The sequence below is a fragment of the Zootoca vivipara genome, chromosome 15 (assembly GCF_965207765.1).
Source record: "Zootoca vivipara chromosome 15, rZooViv2.hap1.1, whole genome shotgun sequence".
NCBI classification, from domain to species: Eukaryota; Metazoa; Chordata; class Lepidosauria; order Squamata; family Lacertidae; genus Zootoca; species Zootoca vivipara.
Genome location: NC_142598.1, coordinates 25,134,320 through 25,154,137, shown reverse-complemented (window position 1 = coordinate 25,154,137; position 19,818 = coordinate 25,134,320). Strand labels below are relative to the sequence as shown.

The 19,818-nt window shown below is 44.4% G+C and overlaps 1 protein-coding gene across 1 annotated transcript in view; it reads right to left on the bottom strand.

The window, feature by feature from the left end:
- SLC44A1 (solute carrier family 44 member 1) overlaps nt 1-12,529 on the bottom strand; it is an 82,714-nt gene extending 70,185 nt beyond the window's left edge. The window contains exon 1 of the mRNA XM_035140583.3: nt 12,165-12,529. Within this exon, the coding sequence (XP_034996474.2) occupies nt 12,165-12,194 (30 nt within the window). The 5' untranslated portion in view covers nt 12,195-12,529. The remainder of the gene's footprint in view (nt 1-12,164) is intronic.
- Between the last annotated feature and the right edge of the window lie 7,289 nt (nt 12,530-19,818).

Genomic DNA, 19,818 nt, shown 5'->3' with positions numbered 1-19,818 from the left:
CGTGACGGAAACCAGAGTGCAGGGAAACGCCATTTCCCTTCCCGCTGCAGCGGTACCTATTTATCTGCTTGCACTGGCATGCTTTCAAACTGCTACGCTGGCAGAAGCTGGGATAGAGCAACAGGAGCTCACTCCGTCGTGGGAATTCAAACCACCGACCTTCTGATTGGCAAGCCCAAGTGTAGATAAGCTTCTCCATTCAGTTCAAGAACTGAGGGATACGGTAATCAGTGTGCACATCTGCTCACATAAGGATTGACTCAATTCCACAAAGAGGCTTAGTATCCCTTCTCCCTATCAGCCTAGATAGCTCAGTTGGTTAGAGCGTGGTGCTGATCATGCCAAGGTTGCAGGTTCAGTCCCTGTATGGGACAGCTGCCTGTTCCTGCACCGTAGCAGGTTGGGCCCTCAGACCTATGATTCTATCAGAATGCTTTAGCACACCTCAGCTGAAGAACAGTCACCTAGGCAAGCTCCACTCCTCCCTTTCCCATGGATAAAAGCTGGCAGGATTCCTGGCTGCCCAAAGCAGCTCAGCCCCACAAAAAAGCTAGCAAGAGAAGGGATCTGAAAAACACAATTTTTCATTTGGCCAACTACGAACTGTGGACACTGCATCTTCATTATCAATTTTTTTTTGATGAAAAGATACTAAGTTGCTCTTAAAAAGGTGAAAGGTAAAGGGACCCCTGACCATTAGGTCCAGTCGTGACTGACTCTGGGGTTGCGCACTCATCTCGCATTATTGGCCGAGGGAGCCGGCGTATAGCTTCCAGGTCATGTGGCCAGCATGACAAAGCCGCTTCTGGCAAACCAGAGCAGCACATGGAAACGCCGTTTACCTTCCCGCTGTAGCGGTTCCTATTTATCTACTTGCATTTTGATGTGCTTTCGAACTGCTAGGTTGGCAGGAGCTGGAACCAAGCAACGGGAGCTCACCCCGTCACAGGGATTCGAACTGCCGACCTTCTGATCAGCAAGCCCTAGGCTCAGTGGTTTAGCCCACAGCGCCACCTGGGTCAGATCAATAAATATGGTGGCAGCATACCAAGGTTGTGTATATTTTGAACCTTTGGGTCATGAAAATTGCACAAGGATACAGGAGAGGTTAGGAGGAAAGGATCAGCACGAGACCCAGGCTGTAGCAAACCTCCATCAAATTAACTTGAAAAGGCTTTAGGAATGTTGTTACTTAACAGTAACATCCACACGCTGGTGACATTTCAGTTCAACAGTACACAGAGAAAACCTGAAATTTCACCCTCAGGGTCAGGGTTTAAAGAAAATTCCTGACCAAATGATGCCCTCCCCCTCCTCAGGTTGAATGAGTCCTTTGTCAATCTGGAGACATTTCTTACCCTTTTATGATTTTTAAGGCTAAAATTTCAGGAGACAAACCACCATAATTTTTGTGAGACCTTGTGACCCCATTCTATACTGCAAAAAGAAGTAATGATCTTGCCATCAAATGCAGGCTCCTTTCAAAGTAATATTTTAGCAGAGTCTTTGAACTGATTTATCAATGGGAAGAGAATGCTGAATAAAACCTGACAATTTTAGAAGCAGGCTGTGGACTTTTAATTCAGGGAACATTTTGTTATTTCTGCTACCTGAGACTGGTAGTGTGAACTGTGTCATGGTGACAGTTTTAGACATTACATGGAACTTTGACTAAAATAAGACATGTAGTTCTTGTATTTTCTGTTTCAAGTGACTGAGGCTTTATGGTCAGAACCTGACCACTATAAATGGCTCAAGAGGAGAGTGAAAGGAGATATGATAGCCATCTTCAAATATCTGATGGGCTGACACATGGAGGATAGAACAAGCTTGTTTTCTCCTGCTCTGGAAGGTAGGACCAATGGCTTCAAATTGCAGGAGAGAGAGAGAGAGAGAGAGAGAGAGAGAGAGAGAGAGAGAGAGAGAGAGAGAGAGAGATAAATAGTCTGGTCCGTGACCAAAATGCTCAAGGTAGACAGGACAAAGCCGTCCTGAAGAACAATTCTTGCTGCCATCACTGGATAGTGCAAACTCCTGACACACTTTTTTCAATACCTGAGAACTGTCAAGCTATTATCTCGTCTACTCTCAGTTAAACATACTTAGTTCCTTCAGCTTTCTCTGCCATTTTTCTGTCTTTTCCTGAAATATGTTTAAAGTGTCAAATCTTTCTAGAGTTTTGAGAACAAAGTAAGATGCTTACATTTGATCCAGTGAAGTTTTGGAATCTGTGCTATATAAATCATGAATAGTGTATCCTAAATCTTAGACCAGTTGCTTCTATTAATGCAATCTAAAACTGATTATCCTGTTGTGTTGATCACTCAGTAACTTCTCGATCCTACTTATTAATGATTCGGCTTCACAAGTTATTCTCCATCTGGAGGAGCAAACCTGGGTTTATCACAGAATGTTTGGCTGCAGCTGCTTGTGATCTGATGACTGTAACTGTATGATGTTCCTTCAAACATTTCCATCTCACAGTTTCTTTAGGTATACCTCTGTGATTGTTGCAAGTGAACAATTAAATACAGGCATCCCCAAATATTATTTCTTATATCCCATTAACATTTAAACACTTAAATCTAATTCGCCCCCCCCCCCTTCCCTGGACTCAGGGTCTCCCAGATGAATCAGCCAGTTCTCTTTTCTCTAATGAGCAGGCTTCCTCAAACTTGCCCTCCAGATGTTTTTTGGCCTACAACTCCCATGATCCTTAGCTAGCAGGACAGTGGTCAGGGATGATGGGAACTGTAGTCTCAAAACATCTGGAGGGCCAAAGTTTGGGGATGCCTGATTAAATATATGCACATTCAATTTATCCTGATTGATCATTGTTTTAGCAGCCCAGCTTTCTAATTTAATGAGATAATTTTGTGCTTTGGCCAGTCCTTGGAGCAGAAACTTGGGTCATTTCACAAATGGGGAAATGTACACTGTCTTACCTATTTAACCACCGCAACCAATGCAGCTGATGTGGACCTCATCAGCCATACAAAATATTTGTAAAAATTGCTAGAAAAATTGAACCACTTCATATTCCAGGTACTCCCCAACAATTATGGGGCCAGTTTACACATGATAATAACACTAATTTACAGAACCAGTTGCTGGCAGCATAATAATGAAAGATTTCTTTGTTTACTGTAAGTCCGTTTTCTTAAGCATTCCAAGCACCCCGTCACTTATATTTTACAGTCGCATTTTATAGCTCAACTACGTGGCATTCTTCAACGCCTCATAACTGATTTTAATGTTACTGTTTATCAATAAGAATCCCAAGAGTTGCAATCTTCCCCGTTGTTTTTTGCACTTGGGTGCACATGTCTAATATTTTTACTTACTAAAAAGGAGATTTGCAAAGCTCTCACAGTCAGTTTCACCTTCAGGACATCTTAATCAGATAAAACCAAAGGCAGGTAATTTCCCCTTGCATGACACCCAATTACCTATTTCCCCTCGGAGCATTTCCTCCTGAAAGGCGTATTATGTATCCTATGTAGGCTCACACATTAATTCAAGAATTAAATAGATGGTTGGAGAATTATTTTCAAAGCTCAACACTCCACCCTGAACAGACCACATGAAAGAGGTTCGCCTGGTTGCTGTGGCCTTTATATCCATCAGGGAAGTTGATCAGCAGATGGTACCATACTGTGGACAGAGACAATGCCCTGAAGCCATCGTGATTGGCATGGTGCTAACAGTCTTAAGAAAAACTGTCGGACTACTTTAAGCCATTAACATCTTCTTCAATTATCTTCTATTGCCACAACTGTTTCATTACAAAGAAGGCAGAGAGTTTTGGAGCTAAGCTAGATGTGATGGGGGCAGCCATCTAGTTGTCTGGCCTGCTCACACATGAAGTAAGGAACATGCTGGGGGAGGAAAGTAAAACATGCCCCCCTGCCCTACCATGCTGGGCTCGGTTACTTAAAAAGCACTTTCCTCCCATCCTACTGCCACATTTCCAGTATAAGTGAAACTAGGAGAAAGATACTTAAAGCAGTGGAGCACAGATAAGGGGAAAAGGGAGAAGGTTTTGCTTTCTCCATACTGTCTTTTTCACTGAAGGACTAGACACCCTCCACCAGCAGGAGGAGCAGGACGGGGATCCCTGCATGGGGGTGCCTGGTTCGCACCCCCTCAAAATTGTGCATCCAGGGCCACGCCCACCCTTCCCCCACTTGCTACACCCCTGCCCTCACACTTATTTAGCCCTAAGTTTCACATTTCAGTTGTTACTATCTAGGGGAGAAGACTCATGTACACTACGTTAAGTTGTACTGCCTGCACATGCTCTTATTTCGTCTTAATTTCCCATCAAGAAAGGTTTTGAGATATTCCAACTTTCATTATAAGAGTCAAACAACTGATCCACGATTTTCCAGCTTTATACCCTCAGGGGAGAACCCTTTTAATCTCTGTTCGTCCGGCTACAAATCCCTGTGGGTTGCAGAGAATTCAGACATGCATTCTAAAGCATATTTCCAGTTTATCTGGGACATCAGCCAGGCCTGCTGAGCCTCACCACTGCCCTAAACATGCAGAGACATGCCCAATAATTCCCTGCTGCTATGTATTGCAGGGGAAGATCTGTAGAGGCAGGCAAAAGCTGAAGAACTCCAGGATTCCCAGGAACACAGCTTTTGGGGGGAGGGTGCATTAGATCTTATCAGCCAACTCCACCACACAGCTCAGGCACTGAAGCTCTAAGACAGGGGTCAGCAAACTTTTTCAGCAGGGGGCCAGTCCACTGTCCCTCAGACCTTGGGGGGGGGGTGGACTATATTTTGGAAAAAAAATATGAAAGAATTCCTAAGCACCACAAATAACCCAGAGAGGCATTTTAAATAAAAGGACACATTCTACTCATATAAAAACATGCTGATTCCCGGACCATCCGCGGGCCGGATTTAGAAGGCGATTGGGCCACATCCAGCCCCTGGGCCTTAGTTTGGGGTCCCCTGCTCTAAGATGTTTAGTCCAAGTCTAAGTAGCCTTGTAACATGCTGGAACAGAATACCAATTCAATATCTATGTAGATATACATAGATTCTCTTTTTATAGTAGGCAAATAATTTGTTCAAATTTTAGATTAATACCTGCTATGCACTGAAATTTATATGTATACTACTAGTTCCACATTTCTAGGCCATTTTCCCCAGTCAAAATCTTAAACTGACCTCTGGATGAAAAAAATATCAGTCCCTTGACCAGTCAAAATAAATCAAGCATGTAACGTATCAATTTATTAGAAGAAAAAAACCCAGAAAATTAAGCTCGGTACCAAAAATCTCCCAATACTTTCTTCAGAAGATGAGTAGCCCCCAAAACCTTTACAGACTATCTGGAGCCCCTCATCCCAAAAACAAATTTAATGGTGATAGTCCTATTCAACAGGCAACCCTACAAAGGTTGCTAACATCCAAGCATTAGGACTAAGCATCTCCAAGCATGCACACAGAGTCTTTGTTAGGTGAACGATTCTTTGCAACTGTCCTATAGAAACTGACGTTTCACACTGAGAATGGCAGCGGCCCAACAGGTGAGTCTTGCCTGAGAAGTGGCTGGTAGTAATTAGACAAAAATTCTAACTCTATTCTGGCTGGACCAACTGACTAATCTACCCAGTATCTGGGAGACCAACATTCAGCCTCCCTGAACAGCCCTTACAAAGTGGAAGCACCCACCCTATAGTTCTCTAAGGGCAGAGTTGCTTGGAACAGCCTTGACATTCACAGTATGGAGCCTTCACAGCTCCATACTGTGTGCATGGAAGTACAATTGCAGCCACAACTTGACCTGTGAGTTCTTCCTTCAAACACACTCCTAAGCCCTGTGTTCCTGTCCAGAGACTGCAGAAACTAAACAAATGACAAATAGAACAGATGAGGCAATGAAGTGGTGTTGTGAAGGGAAAGTCCAGAAGCATTTTGAAAGAAGCTCTAAGGGTAGGTACAGTGGTAGAACACCATCTTTACTGGAGAAGTGAATTTCACATTCAGTGAGACCACTGGCGGAAAGATTGCATTATAAAATAAAAAGGCATATTGCTAGGCATGAGTAAGGGGAAGAAAATAATATTTAAAACTTCAGAAGGAAGCAGCATTCGAAATTTGCCAGGCGCATTTTGCACCTGGCTATCAGCCACTTGCGACCAAGTGAAGATGCCTGGGTGGCACCTGACGTCTCCACCATCTGGAGGTACATGCCTGGGGATCCTTGAATCTTGACTGTTTTCACACACAAGAAACACATCCTGCAGAATCCTTCTATCCATTATTTTTTATCTGCACAATCAGAACAAATGTCAGGAACCAAAAAGTCATATTGAAAAATATGACTTTCGAGCTGCCTGGCCCAAAAATCTCAACCAGGCATTCCACTTTGATGACTGTAAACCTGGTTTAAGGAGTCACTTGGCGCATAGCTTATATATCTGAGTTTCTATTACTAGAAGGAACCTATAAGCAAGTTTTTTTAAATAAAAAGAAAGAAAGAAAGAAAGCAGTGGCTAAAAAGTGTAAGACTAACAAATGAAGCACCTTGCAGCACATCGAAGATTTAATGTATTTATAATATAACATAAGTTTTTTTTGTGTAGTACATTGAAATGTATCCTGAGTTACCAGAATATATATGCAGAGTTTGCAGGAAAGATTATAAACAGAGGTCAGAGGAAAAACGAAATGCAGAAAAGTACGCATAATTATATAATTTTTTATATACTTATTTTTAAAATGTATTTATACCCTACTTTTTCTCCCAGGCTAGGATAATTAACTGTGATAATTCACAAAGAGTTATTGATACATCCTGGACACTTAACATATATGATAAAAATTGTTTGTCTCCATTCAGTCCTCAGCTGACAGCCCCGGACTTCTTGCCACACTGTAATTCAGCACTTCCACAGTGCAGCCTCCCTTTGAAGTTCCTATTTTTTTCAAGTGTAGCCATTTTAAGGTCATTTACAAAGTATCCTGGGAGGATAAAATGTCCTTCTGCTGGTTTTTATGATACTGTTACACCAGATCTGTGCCCATTTGTGGCCTGTTTGTGCTATGTAGAATGTGCAAAGCTCTTTGGAAGGTGAGCAGGGGAATGAACCCCTGATGTTGTGGATGAAATTTTTAAGTCCTGTAATAAAGAAGCAGAAGCAGAAGCAGAAGCAGAAGCAGAAGCAGAAGCAGAGGAGGAGGAGGAGGAGGAGGAGGAGGAGGAGGAGGAGGAGGAGGAGTTTGGATTTGATATCCCGCTTTATCACTACCCGAAGGAGTCTCAAAGTGGCTAACATTCTCCTTTCCCTTCCTCCCCCACAACAAACACTCTGTGAGGTGAGTGAGGCTGAGAGACTTCAGAGAAGTGTGACTAGCCCAAGGTCACCCAGCAGCTGCATGTGGAGGAGCGGAGACACGAACCCGGTCCCCCAGATTACGAGTCTACCACTCTTAACCACTACACCACAGTGGCTCTCTAATAAAGTTGCCAGAGTAGACCTAGGGGTAGAGTTGGCATCTGGGTCTGCTGCAGATTTCCACAGGATGTCTGTTATCAACAACTGTTTTCATAGAATCATAGAATGACCACCACCACAAAGGTGACAACACCATGAACTTATATACCTGTAACTCATGATCTGATGAAGATATCATCACTTCATGCTTCTGATGAAGTGGCCTCTCGCCCACCAAAGCTTATGCCATAATATATTTGTTGGGTCTTTAAGGTTGCGCAATACTTGGTTGCAACAGGGGTGCCTGTTTGGAAAGAGATTACAGACAAAGGATCCTACAAGGCTGGATGACGTGACCAACTCCTCGTAGAAAGTGCCTTGCAGACCAGAAAAAGGTCAGGATGACAGCAAGCAAACTTGAGCAAAATGGAGATTTCATACAAGAATTTCAATGGAAAAGATTAAGGCAGGCATCCCCAAACTTCGGCCCTCCAGATGTTTTGGACTACAATTCCCATCTTCCCCAACCACTGGTCCTGTTAGCTAGGGTTCATGGGAGTTGTAAGCCAAAACATCTGGAGGGCCGCAGTTTGGGGATGCCTGGATTAAGGGAACAATCCCAACTCCTGCCTGAGGAACGGGCATCTGAATGGAGCCCTTGAACCACTGCCAATGTGGAGATCTGCTGCTCTTGGAGCAAAGGATGGAAGGTGAGGGAGAGGAACCAGCTCCAGAGCGGCACAGAAGAGAGATCTGGATCAGATAAGTAGCTGGACTGGCTTAGGAACCACCAGATTGTTGGCCGGCCAGGTTCTACCCCTTCCTCACACCCAAACTGCCCCATTTTGGGAGATTGTGCTGACTACTGACCGTGATAGCTCCCTGCCTACAAAGGGATACTTCCATCACATTCAAACCCTTTCTAGTGGAGCAAATCAGTGGTTTGGATCCATGGAAGAGGATTCCCAAATTAGCGGTAAACTACCTGAAAAACATTGGCAAACATGCATTTTATGATCTAAAAAAATAAATACTTGTACTGCAAGGATAACAAAGCAGAACAAAGTACGGCAGAAAAAGCTTTACATGAAAAGGATAAGGAAAATTATATGGGTAAGCAAATATTAATGACAATGTTTCTTGCCTTCTCCTACAGCAGATTAAATTCAACCATAGTTTATGTTTTTAAAGGGTAGTTTGAGCAAAGATCAATAAATTCAGAGTAAGGAAATAAATTTGAGTGTAGGCTGTTGTTTTTAACTACTATTATGGTAAGGCAAAGGAAAAGAACATAAAGGAAAGGAAGGGCCTTTGAGACAGGCAGAAAGACTTGAATAACAAGGTTATGAGCAGAGCAATCATTTGCAAACAAGCATAATGGGAAATACTACTTCCACAAAGCAGTAGAGGCAAAACGCACAAGAATACTGTAATTGTCAAAATTAGAAAAGGGGGTAATTTAGCATTTTGATAGAAGAGACAGATACAAGCCAGCCATGTGGCACACAGTGGATCCAACCTGAGGATTCAACCAGACAGAAAAAGAAAACCCCAAATGTTGAAAAACTGTGTATGTAAAGAACATGTAATGATAAGAAGCAAAGAACAAACTGAACAACCTGAGTTGCTAATATTACGCCACTTATCAGGAAAGTTAATTTGTTCAAACTTACTCAACTAATGCATGTTTGTTTTTCAACACTGTTGATTCAAAAATATGGAATTATGGAGCTGAATGGAACCAAAAAGCCATTGAATGATCCAGTGCCTGCTGTCACAATGCAGGGCCACCTGCTGATCAATCCAAATCACAGGGGCACACGGTCTCATAATCACAGAGCAGACACACTGCATAATGGATGCCAACCAAGCAGAGCGTTTTAGAAGGTTCAGAGAAGTGAATCATACTACATGGTACAAGAGAAGGCAAAAATATGCTCACTGACATTATGAGAAGGAAGGGAACCATTAAGGGAAGGGGATAATAAGGTTTTGGATACTAGCCTCCAAGACTAATGATGGTTAAGATGATAGCAAGCTGAGAACAGGCTAGTGGTCAACAACTTGGAGGTTTTAAAGCAGCAAACTGGAGCTTGAATATAATAGGACGACAATATTACCATGACAAATAAAAATTGGCTAAAGCTAAGAGAAGGAAAAGAGAATGGGCAGAAAACCAGAAGTTCCTCTATGCATGTTACTTGGACTGAAAAAAGAAAAAGAAAACCCAAACCACTTGGGTTCAAACCTCAATAACTTTTCTGAACATAAAAAAATGCATGACTAAATATGTATCAAATGGATCAGTGCAGGGATCAGGAAATGATAGTCATCACAATGCTGCTTTATCACAGGTCGGGTGCTGTGCATTGTAACAGGTACATTATGTATGTAGTATATATATTCCAACAGCAGACCTAAGTTCCCACGCTTATTCACAAAGATGCTGCCATTATACAGTATTCTTGTCAGTTTTGTCATTGGCTACTGAAATCTCTCTCCAGAGGGCCTAGAGAAAGATGGCATTCTACAGAAGGAATAGATGAGTATGGATAGTGGGAGAGATAGAATACAATACACTGACAAATTGCCTCTCATTCAAACAGGCACAAAAAGACAGAAAATAATCTGAACAGAACTGTAGCAAATTAGCCATGCCTATCATTAGACAATGAAGACTTCGCACCCATCCTTCAAGAACAGAGAACGTTATCTACAAGTTCATCAGTTATCCTTATGAATATTCCACCTGGAAAAGTTACTGGCACCTCTCTAATGCTGTCCTCACAATGCTATCCTCACAATTATTAGCACCAGTTTTGAACATGCTGTGGAACTAATCCAACCTGGTTCCATGTAGCAAAATCAAAATGTCTTAAAACTTAAGCGATAATTAGTCCATGTGAAGAGGTCTTGAGTGCCTCCCTCAGAGAGTGCCAATAAAGGTAGACAACAAAAGTCTTGTTGGATTAAAGGAATATGGTATAGTGGTTGTAGGGCTGTACCTGGATGTGGGGAATTCTGCTTGGCTATAGTTCAGTGGAGCCTACCTCAAAAGATTACAAGGCTAAAACAGGATAACACTTGGAAGAAGGGTAGGATCTAGATGAAATAAACAGCAGGATGCAGGCATACGTCTCATGAAGGATGGATAAGCAATGGGGGTTGTTAAAGCAAGCACAAGTGGTATAATGATGGGATGGGACTGGGGTGGGGGCACGAAGTAGATGAAGAAAGATTAAAAAATGGCAAGGATACAGCATTGTGGAGTATTTCAAAATATACGGGCACTGCTGCAGAGCGAGGCAAAGGACACACTCTTACAGAGGATGCGGCTGTTAGTGGCTACCAGCCACAATAGTTATGTTCTGCCTCTGCTGTTGCCTCTGCATGCCAGCTGCTTGGGATCACAAGCGAGAAGCGCACGGATGCAATCACTGGTCTCTGTGAGAACAGGATGCTGGACTGAATGGGCCTTTGGCCTGATCCAGAAGGACTGTTCTTATGGATATTAAAGCAAGCAGATGGGATGGGATAGGATGGGAGAAAAGGAACTCTGGTTGTGTCTGGCAGTGTGCAACAAGGCTGTGTACAGTTTAGCAAGAAGGCTAACACTTAGAAAGGCTGCTTATGAAATTTTCCCTAAGAGGTGACTTGGAAAGAGGCATTTCAACAACAGGATTCCCACAGGGCAAAGGGGAAGGCATGCAGCTCAGTGGCAAAAGCTTCTGCCTTGCATGCAGAAGGCTCCTGATTCAATCCCTTGCACCTTCAAGTAGGACTGGGAGAGCATATTTGCCTGGAATTCTGGCAAAGCCACTGCCAGTCAGTGTAGACAATTCTCTGCCAGATGAACCAATGGTCTGACTCAGTGAATAAGGCAGCTTCCTATGTTCCTAAGAAACACCACAACACAATCCAAAGGGTCCACGTATGCAGATCCTTCAAGCAATGGGTCAACGAAAGTTCATATGGACTCAACAAAAGGCAGCAGAAAACTGCAGAGATACCAAGGCAGCAAAAACAAGAGGTGAGACAGGCATCTGTTTAGCGATTTGAGCGGGGGAGGAATTGCTTATGCTCATTCCTCCTACCAGTTGGTAAAGAAACACTTGAAAACAAGCAGCTGCAGGAGGGGTGCATTTGCAACACTGCTTTTGATTCTGTCCGTTTCGCCCCTCTTTTGCTTCGGGCACTTTAAAGGCCGGGGGGCACCCCCGAATCCGATATCATTTATAAATCAATGCCAGGGTCAGAATGGTCGTGACTGGAGGGTGGCAGCAGCGGCAGAGACAACCCAACTGCTATATTATGACACACCGGGGTTGCAACCGGAGAGCCCTTTCCGAGCAGGCGTGGGAGACATCACAATATGATGGGGCTTGGGAGGCTTCCCCCTCCCCCAAAATCCTATTCCATTTCGGTTGCATAAGTTTATGCCAACCTACTCCAGAATCTCCAGGAAGAAAAGGAGGAGAAATGAGGGGGGTGAGGGTGTTAAAAAAAATCCAGATAAATATAAACATGCCAAGGTGTAAACTGGGAAAAGGTGTTGGGGGGGGGGTTGAAGAATTGACGCAAATGGGAAGGGGATGGAAGAGAAGAAGACGAAGAACCTAGAATAAAATAAAATAAAAGGTGGAGGAGCCTCTATTTGCTCTTGATGCTGTTAAGGACCGAGAAGGGGGGGGGGGTCCTGACTCACCTGAGAGGCGGCGCTCCCGCAGCAGCCCATGGCGGGCTCGGGGCTGGGTCTCTGCCGCGGGCTGCCGGCATCCAAGCGCCGCGATTCCCCGGCCGCCCGCCCGGCCCCAGGGCGACGGCGGCGGCAGGGGGAGCGGCGGCAAGGCGGCGGGGAAAAGGGCGGAGGAGGGAGCGGGAGAGAAGCGGGGTGGCTCTGGGCTGCTGCTGGCTTCTCCGCCGCCTGCCGCCGCCGCCGCCCCGAGTGCTCGCCCGCCCGGGTTGTCCGCAGCGGCGCCCCGGAGGATCCCTTCGCCGAGGCGGCTCCTTAGCTCCTCAGCATCCCTCCTCCTCTTCCTCCTTCTCCTCCTCCTCCTCCCGCATCCCGGCGGCAGCGTCGCGCGGCGCTCCTGGGGGCGGGGCTTGGCGCGAGCGGAGCGGGGGGGGGAGGAGGGGGGAGGGAGGAGAAGCAGCAGAGCAGCAGCAGCAGCAACACAACAGCAGCAGGCGGCCGCCTTTGCCAGCCAACCAACCAGGAATCAGCCCCGCGACCTAGAAACAGCCTCGGAACTCTCCGCCCCGGGGACGCGGGGGAGAGCCGAGCCGAATTGTGAAAGGGCACAACTGCGGGCACAACGGGAAGGGCTATAATAGCGCCGCAATGGAACGTTATGAAGAGCGGGCAGGCGGCGGCGCGCGCGGCGGGAGTGTCCCGTTCCCTAAACGTGCCCGGCTCACTTCCGGCATGTCTTGTTTCTCTCTCTCCTCTTCTTCTGTTTCGCTTGACGCACCTCCTGCTTTTTCTTTATTTTTTTGCAGGGAAAAGAGTGGAGCGAAATATCTAACAGCGCGCCGGCTTGGGACAACAACGGCTGTTGTTGTTGTTGCTGCTGCTGCTTTAATCTCCTGATATAATGCCTGCGTGACCTTGGGAGAGCGCCTTGCACTCCTTTTCCTGTCGTTATTCATAGGAATATCATTTCCCCTATACCCTTCGGTTGCGTTGTGACCTTTGCATCTCTCCTATGGCGGACGGGTTGGGAAAGGAGCAGGGGAACGAGAGGGGAACCGGGGTAGGTGGACGCAGGGGCACAGCTCGTGAGAACCCAGTGATTTGAGGGGAGGGGAGTCAAGTTGCTCATTTTTAATTCAAAAGGCAGCGATCGTGGTTTTAAAGCTATAAAAACAGTGAGCAAGGGTCATGGTTATTTTAAGTCAACAGAGCAATCGTGGAATAAAGCTGTAACAGATCAGCTATCCTTTTGTGTGTGGGGGGAGGGGTGTTCTCGTCACAATTATTGCCAAGAAAAAGCTTTTCCAAACTCAAAGAGCAGAGAGTTTGCACCTTCGGAGAGGTTTAAAATGTAAAGCACATTGCTTCCCCTCCCCCCTCACAAGAATCCTGAAAACTCATTTACCGTTCACAGAGTGACAGGTCCCAGCTGCCTTAACAAACTATACTTCCTGGGTACAGGTAGGTAGCCGTGTTGGTCTGAGTCGAAGCAAAATAAGAAAATTCCTTCAGTAGCACCTTAAAGACCAACTAATATATAATATAAACTTATAATAAATATAAACTTAGTTGGTCTTTAAGGTGCTACTGAAGGAATTTTCTTATTATACTTCCTGGGGTTTTACATGTTTAAATTGTCACTGTTTCGGTGCATGTGCTGTTTCGGTTCCACCAGCTGAAAAATCTTAGCAAAAATGGATTGCATTTACAATGAGAAACAATATGGGCACATACAATATTTTACAAGACCGCAAACCTATTGAGAGGGTCAACCCATGTTGACTCCAAAGCATGAAAACAGGTAATGAGAGATCTTCTCTGTATAACATTTCCCCCTACGGTGTGTCAAACATGAGGAAAAGCAGTTCTGAAATTACAAATGCTCAGATCTTCACTTGCATTCTCCTTGCCTTTCTGCATGAATCCCAAAGCCATGCTTTCCTTGATTAAGTAGTATGTAACTCTCACTAAATAAATAAAGCACCAGAATCCTTATCAAACACAGATTTAAAAACTGAACCAGAGAAAACTTCCAAAGTTTTCTTTCCATACCCACTACCCTTCCCATTAAAGCTCTGTTTGACTGAGCAGTGGCAGCACCATGATAGGCATTGTTTCAAAATAGATTGAGGGTGGGGGAAAGCCCCACTGAACACAGTGAGACTTCTGAGCAAATATGTATAAGATTGCTCTGCAAGTGAGAGGCATAACAGTCAAGATTATACTGTATGAGAATAAGCCATTTGGGCACAACAAGTTTAGGACATCCCTACTCATGTCATCTCAGAAGGAAGTCTCATTGAATTCACTGGGGCTTATTCTCAAGTAAGTAGACACAGTACAGCAGCCTCAATAATCATTTGCTCTGTCTAACGAATCCTATAAACCTGTATGGTGAGAAAAGCTAGGGAGCATTAACAGAGAATTCTCAGCACTCACACCAAAGGGGCAGTTCCCAGTATCCTTTAGGGAAAGCCATGAGAGTAAATATGTTAAATAAATGACACTACGAATTTAATCCGTTCCGAAGGCACCTTCGTAGGTCAAAAAATTCGTAAGTCGAAAAGCGCCATTGGAAACGCGATTTCCCATAGGAATGCATTGGAAACGGAAAAATTTGTAAGTCAAAGCAACCCCATCTAAAAATTCGTAAGTCGAAAAACCCTATCTAAAACCGCCGCGGTTTACATTCAGATGTCGAGGAATTCGTAAGCGTGCAGCCATTTGCCCCATTCATAAGTCAAAAAAATTGGTTGTTGAGTTGTTTGTAAGTCAAGGTACCAATGTATAGTGCAGAAAGAAGAATGAGATCATTCACAATGTAATAAATATCACTTTTTTATTACTTCAAGCCACCAAACCATAAACAACTCAGAAACTGACAAATGTCTCCTTAACGTCCAACACCCTTCTGAAAAAGGCATTTACTGTATATTTAGCATCTGGTAATATGCAGATTTATATAGATCTGTTGATTGCCTTGTAGCTGATTAATTGATCAACTAATTAAAACATTCTTTAATTGATTGACAGCTCTAGTAAATAGTCTTCTTGTGACAGACACCTTAGAAATTGACTCTAAATTGGTAGAAGCCTATGAAAATGCAGCTCACGATAAAGCTCTCTCAGGGATCCTGCATTCTCTGAGCCTGTCGCCAGGCAAAGCAGTCTATAGGGCATCATGAGGGAATCCTAGACATGTTTACTAAGCAGTAAGTTCCACTACAGTCAGTGGAGTTTACACCCTACTAGTGCTGGGCGATATCTGGTTTTCATCACAGTTTCTTGTTATATCACAATATATATCTGCAGTGACGAATGGCCTTGCTGGGCCTCCCTGTGGCAGCAGAGGGTCCTGCCCTACCTCCCTGCAGCAGCGGAGATTGCGCCACGCTTCCCTGCAGCGGCAGAGGGTCCCGCCGCACCTCCTTGTGGAGGTGGTAGAGGGTGCCATGCACTTCTCTCATCATCTGAAAGCTTTACAATATGGGGTGGATCCTGAGGACTTCATCAATATTTGGTGAACTTCCACAACACATATGAACAAACAATCACCTTTTGTCATGTATCCATGCAAGTATGACTTAACTTGTTGGAACCCGTAAGATACTTTCTTTTGGTGCAGGCTGGTGAACAATATCTTGCCTCTGTCTGCTCTGTCTGGATCTATACACAGGAAAAAAACCCACTATAAATAAGTCATAAATTAAATTGTTATAACAAAAGGGGGGGACTATGTAAAATCGCATAGACAAAGTTTTGTGCTGTCCAGCACTATCTGGTGTTGCATGTTTATAACACAGTTATACCATTGTAACATGGCTAATGTAGCTGAGTCATCTGTCTTCTTTGGCAACACTCTTTTTACCTGGTTCTTAACCTTCACATTCTTCTCTTCTTGAATAGCACTGTGGAGGAAGAACACAGGTTTCTTTTCTCTCTTTATTTGTATGCTGTATCCTTACATTTTGTATATGTAAAGCTAAAGGGACCCCTGACCATTAGGTCCAGTCGTGACCGACTCTGGGGTTGCGGCGCTCATCTCACGTTATTGGCTGAGGGAGCCAGCGTACAGCTTCCGGGTCATGTGGCCAGCATGACAAAGCCGCTTCTGGCGAAACAGAGCAGCGCACAGAAACGCCATTTACCTTCCCGCTGTAGCGGTACTTATTTATCTACTTGCGCTTCATGCTTTCGAACTGCTAGGTTGGCAGGAGCTGGGACCGAGCAACGGGAGCTCACCCCCTTACGGGGATTTGAACCGCCGACCTTCTGATCGGCAAGCCCAAAGGCTCATTGGTTATGTACAGATGTACTAATAGAAATAAAGAAACAATAGAAGCAAGCAACTGAAGTCTGGAACTGGAATACTAATGAGGCAGGCACTACTACTCAAGAGCCAATGTGGTGTAAGTGGTTAGGGTGCCAGACTAGGAACCCTGGGAGGCCAGGGTTCAAATTTTCAGCTTATTGGATGACTTTGTGCCAGGCACTGTCCTTCTTCAGCCCAGCCTACCCTGCAGGATTGTTGTGAAGATCAAATGGAGAGGGGAGAAGCACACACACCACCCTGAGCGATTTGAAGGATACATGGTGTGTAAATGTAATAATAAACTTAATGAAATAAAGACCTCAGTAGGGTTCTGGACAGCACTGAAGCAGCACCCTGTTTGCCTCAGAACTCCTGCAGGTTCTCTGAAGCACCTGATCCCACCCCAATAGCTGCATCTTGCTGCTGGTTAGCTCAGGAGATATTCCATGTCCTGTGAGTTCACAGTCTGAATACAGGACAAGTCGTTAACCTGGCTCAGTGGCAGAATAACTCAAGAAGTCAAACTTACCCAAAATGCACTTTTATCAGAACGAGAAGGCAAGACTTGTATTATTATAGCCGTTCTATAAATACAGACCAATCAGAAGTGCAGAGGAGCCAGATGACAGGATGAGAGAATCATTTTGCAGTCATCCTAAATAGAACAGATTTGCATGTGAGGAATGAATCATGATGGGAGAAGAGTCCTTAGATGCTAATAGCAAGTGCCTTCACCTCTTTGGAATTAGCCCTGACACCTTTTCAGGAGATACAGTGCTTCTCTTAAAACGTAGGTGAACATAACACTGTCAACAGAAGGTATGCGACTGAAGTGCCTTGCCATCTGTGTGATGCTAATACACTGGTAGCACAAATATCACTATCATGGAGTGGTTAAGTAGTGGTTTTTTGTTGCTGTTGCTAAAATTAGGTCGTCGCCATTGGCTTTCACTTGCCCTAATCTGATCTGCCTAAAGATCAGTGGCTTTATCCTTTCCCATTGGTTTTCGCTTGCCACTAAATAACTGGTTAGATTTCACCGGGTACAGAGATGATGTGCCAACAAGCCAGAGAGACCCAACTCTGGAATTATATAAAGTACCTTTCATGTTTGATAAGCATTGTGTACGTGGGCAGGAGAAAGGATCTCGCCCTCCGACTGTGCTCTCAACAACTTCCCAGCTATTTTTATTCAAGAAAGCAGAATATGGTGAACGGGGCAGGAGAGGCAGCAAAGTCCAGAAATAAAAGCTACCTCATATATTTTTGTGCTATATCTTGAATGGCAGTCAGAAGATGGGCACCAACTTATTTATTAAAGTTGTTGTTGTTGTTTAGTCGTTTAGTCATGTCCGACTCTTCGTGACCCCATGGACCAGAGCACGCCAGGCACTCCTGTCTTCCATTGCCTCCCGCAGTTTGGTCAAACCCATGTTCGTAGCTTTGAGAACACTGTCCAACCATCTCATCCTCTGTCGTCCCCTTCTCCTTGTGCCCTCCATCTTTCCCAACATCAGGGTCTTTTCCAGGGAGTCTTCACTTCTCATGAGGTGGCCAAAGTATTGGAGCCTCAGCTTCAGGATCTGTCCTTCCAGTAAGCACTCAGGGCTGATTTCCTTCAGAATGGATAGGTTTGATCTTCTTGCAGTCCATGGGACTCTCAAGAGTCTCCTCCAGCACCATAATTCAAAAGCATCAATTCTTCGGCGATCAGCCTTCTTTATGGTCCAGCTCTCACTTCCATACATCACTACTGGGAAAACCATAGCTTTAACTATACAGACCTTTGTTGGCAAGCTGATGTCTCTGCTTTTTAAGATGCTGTCTAGGTTTGTCATTGCTTTTCTCCCAAGAAGCAGGCGTCTTTTAATTTCGTGACTGCTGTCACCATCTGTAGTGATCAAGGAGCCCAAGAAAGTAAAATCTTTCACTCCCTCCATTTCTTCCCCTTCTATTTGCCAGGAGGTGATGGGACCAGTGGCCATGATCTTGGTTTTTTTGATGTTGAGCTTCAGACCATATTTTGTGCTCTCCTCTTTCACCCTCATTAAAAGGTTCTTTAATTCCTCCTCACTGTCTGCCATCAAGGTTGTGTCATCTGCATATCTGAGGTTGTTGATATTTCTTCCGGCAATCTTAATTCCGGCTTGGGATTCATCTAGTCTAGCCTTTCGCATGATGAATTCTGCATATAAGTTAAATAAGCAGGGAAACAATATACCACCTTGTCGTACTCCTTTCCCAATTTTGAACCAATCAGTTGTTCCATATCCAGTTCTAACTGTAGCTTCTTGTCCCACATAGAGATTTCTCAGGAGACAGATGGGGTGATTTATTAAAGTATCTAATGCAAATGGTGTGGTATTAAACAGATAATCAACATATAGCTCCCATTTAAAAATAGGGTAAATAAATAGTGAGAGGCATAGGCATAGCCAGGACTCTTGTTAGGGGGGGCATGCCTTTTGTCGGGGGGGGGGGCAGAACCTCAGCGATGTATTTTTATTGATTGGTGGGCATCTGCCCCTCCCTGCCCCCCGCTGGCTACGCCAATGGTGAGATGTGCACTTCTGATAGCCATGGAAGCTAGTCTATGCCCCATTATTGGTTGGCTTCAGTTCTTGTTTTTATTATGTATTTTGTGTTCTCATTTTGTATATTTATGTTGTGAACCACCCTGTGATTTCTGGATGAAGGACAATACAGTATACAAATCCAAAGAAAAGAAAAGAAAAGAAAAAGTCCTGTGTTTAAGTTTAGGTTTTTAAGCTGAGGTTTAGTTTGCTTAGTTCTGGCTTTGTGTAAGAGCCATAACTGTCAAGTTCTCCCTTTTTTTAAGGGAAATTCCCTTATGCTGAATAGGCTTCCTCGTGAGAAAAGGGAAAACTTGACAGCTATGGTAAGAGCTGAGCTGTAATAGGGAGCAGTATGTGGTGAGTCAGGGCCAGAGGTTTTTTTTTCTAGGAGTATTCTTACTGTAACAACTTCATGGTGAGTACCGGCACCATTTTTCATTTCCCCCCCAAAAAAGCAGAAGAAGCACTGGCTAGTACCCAGGAGCCACAGGTAAACCACTAGTAAGGACAAAGAACAAGCGAAAACTAAAGGGCTGAGCAGAAGGCAGGTGCAAGGAGCAATCAAATAACAATTGAAGGATAGAAGGGACGCAGGTGGCACTGTGGTCTATACCACTGAGCCTCTTGGGCTTGCCGATCAGAAGGTCAGCTGTTCAAATCCCCACGACGGGGTGAGTTCCCATTGCTCTGTCTCAGCTCCTGCCAACCTAGCAGTTCGAATGCACACCAGTGCAAGTAGATAAATAGGTACCACTGTGTGGGAAGGTAAACGGTGTTT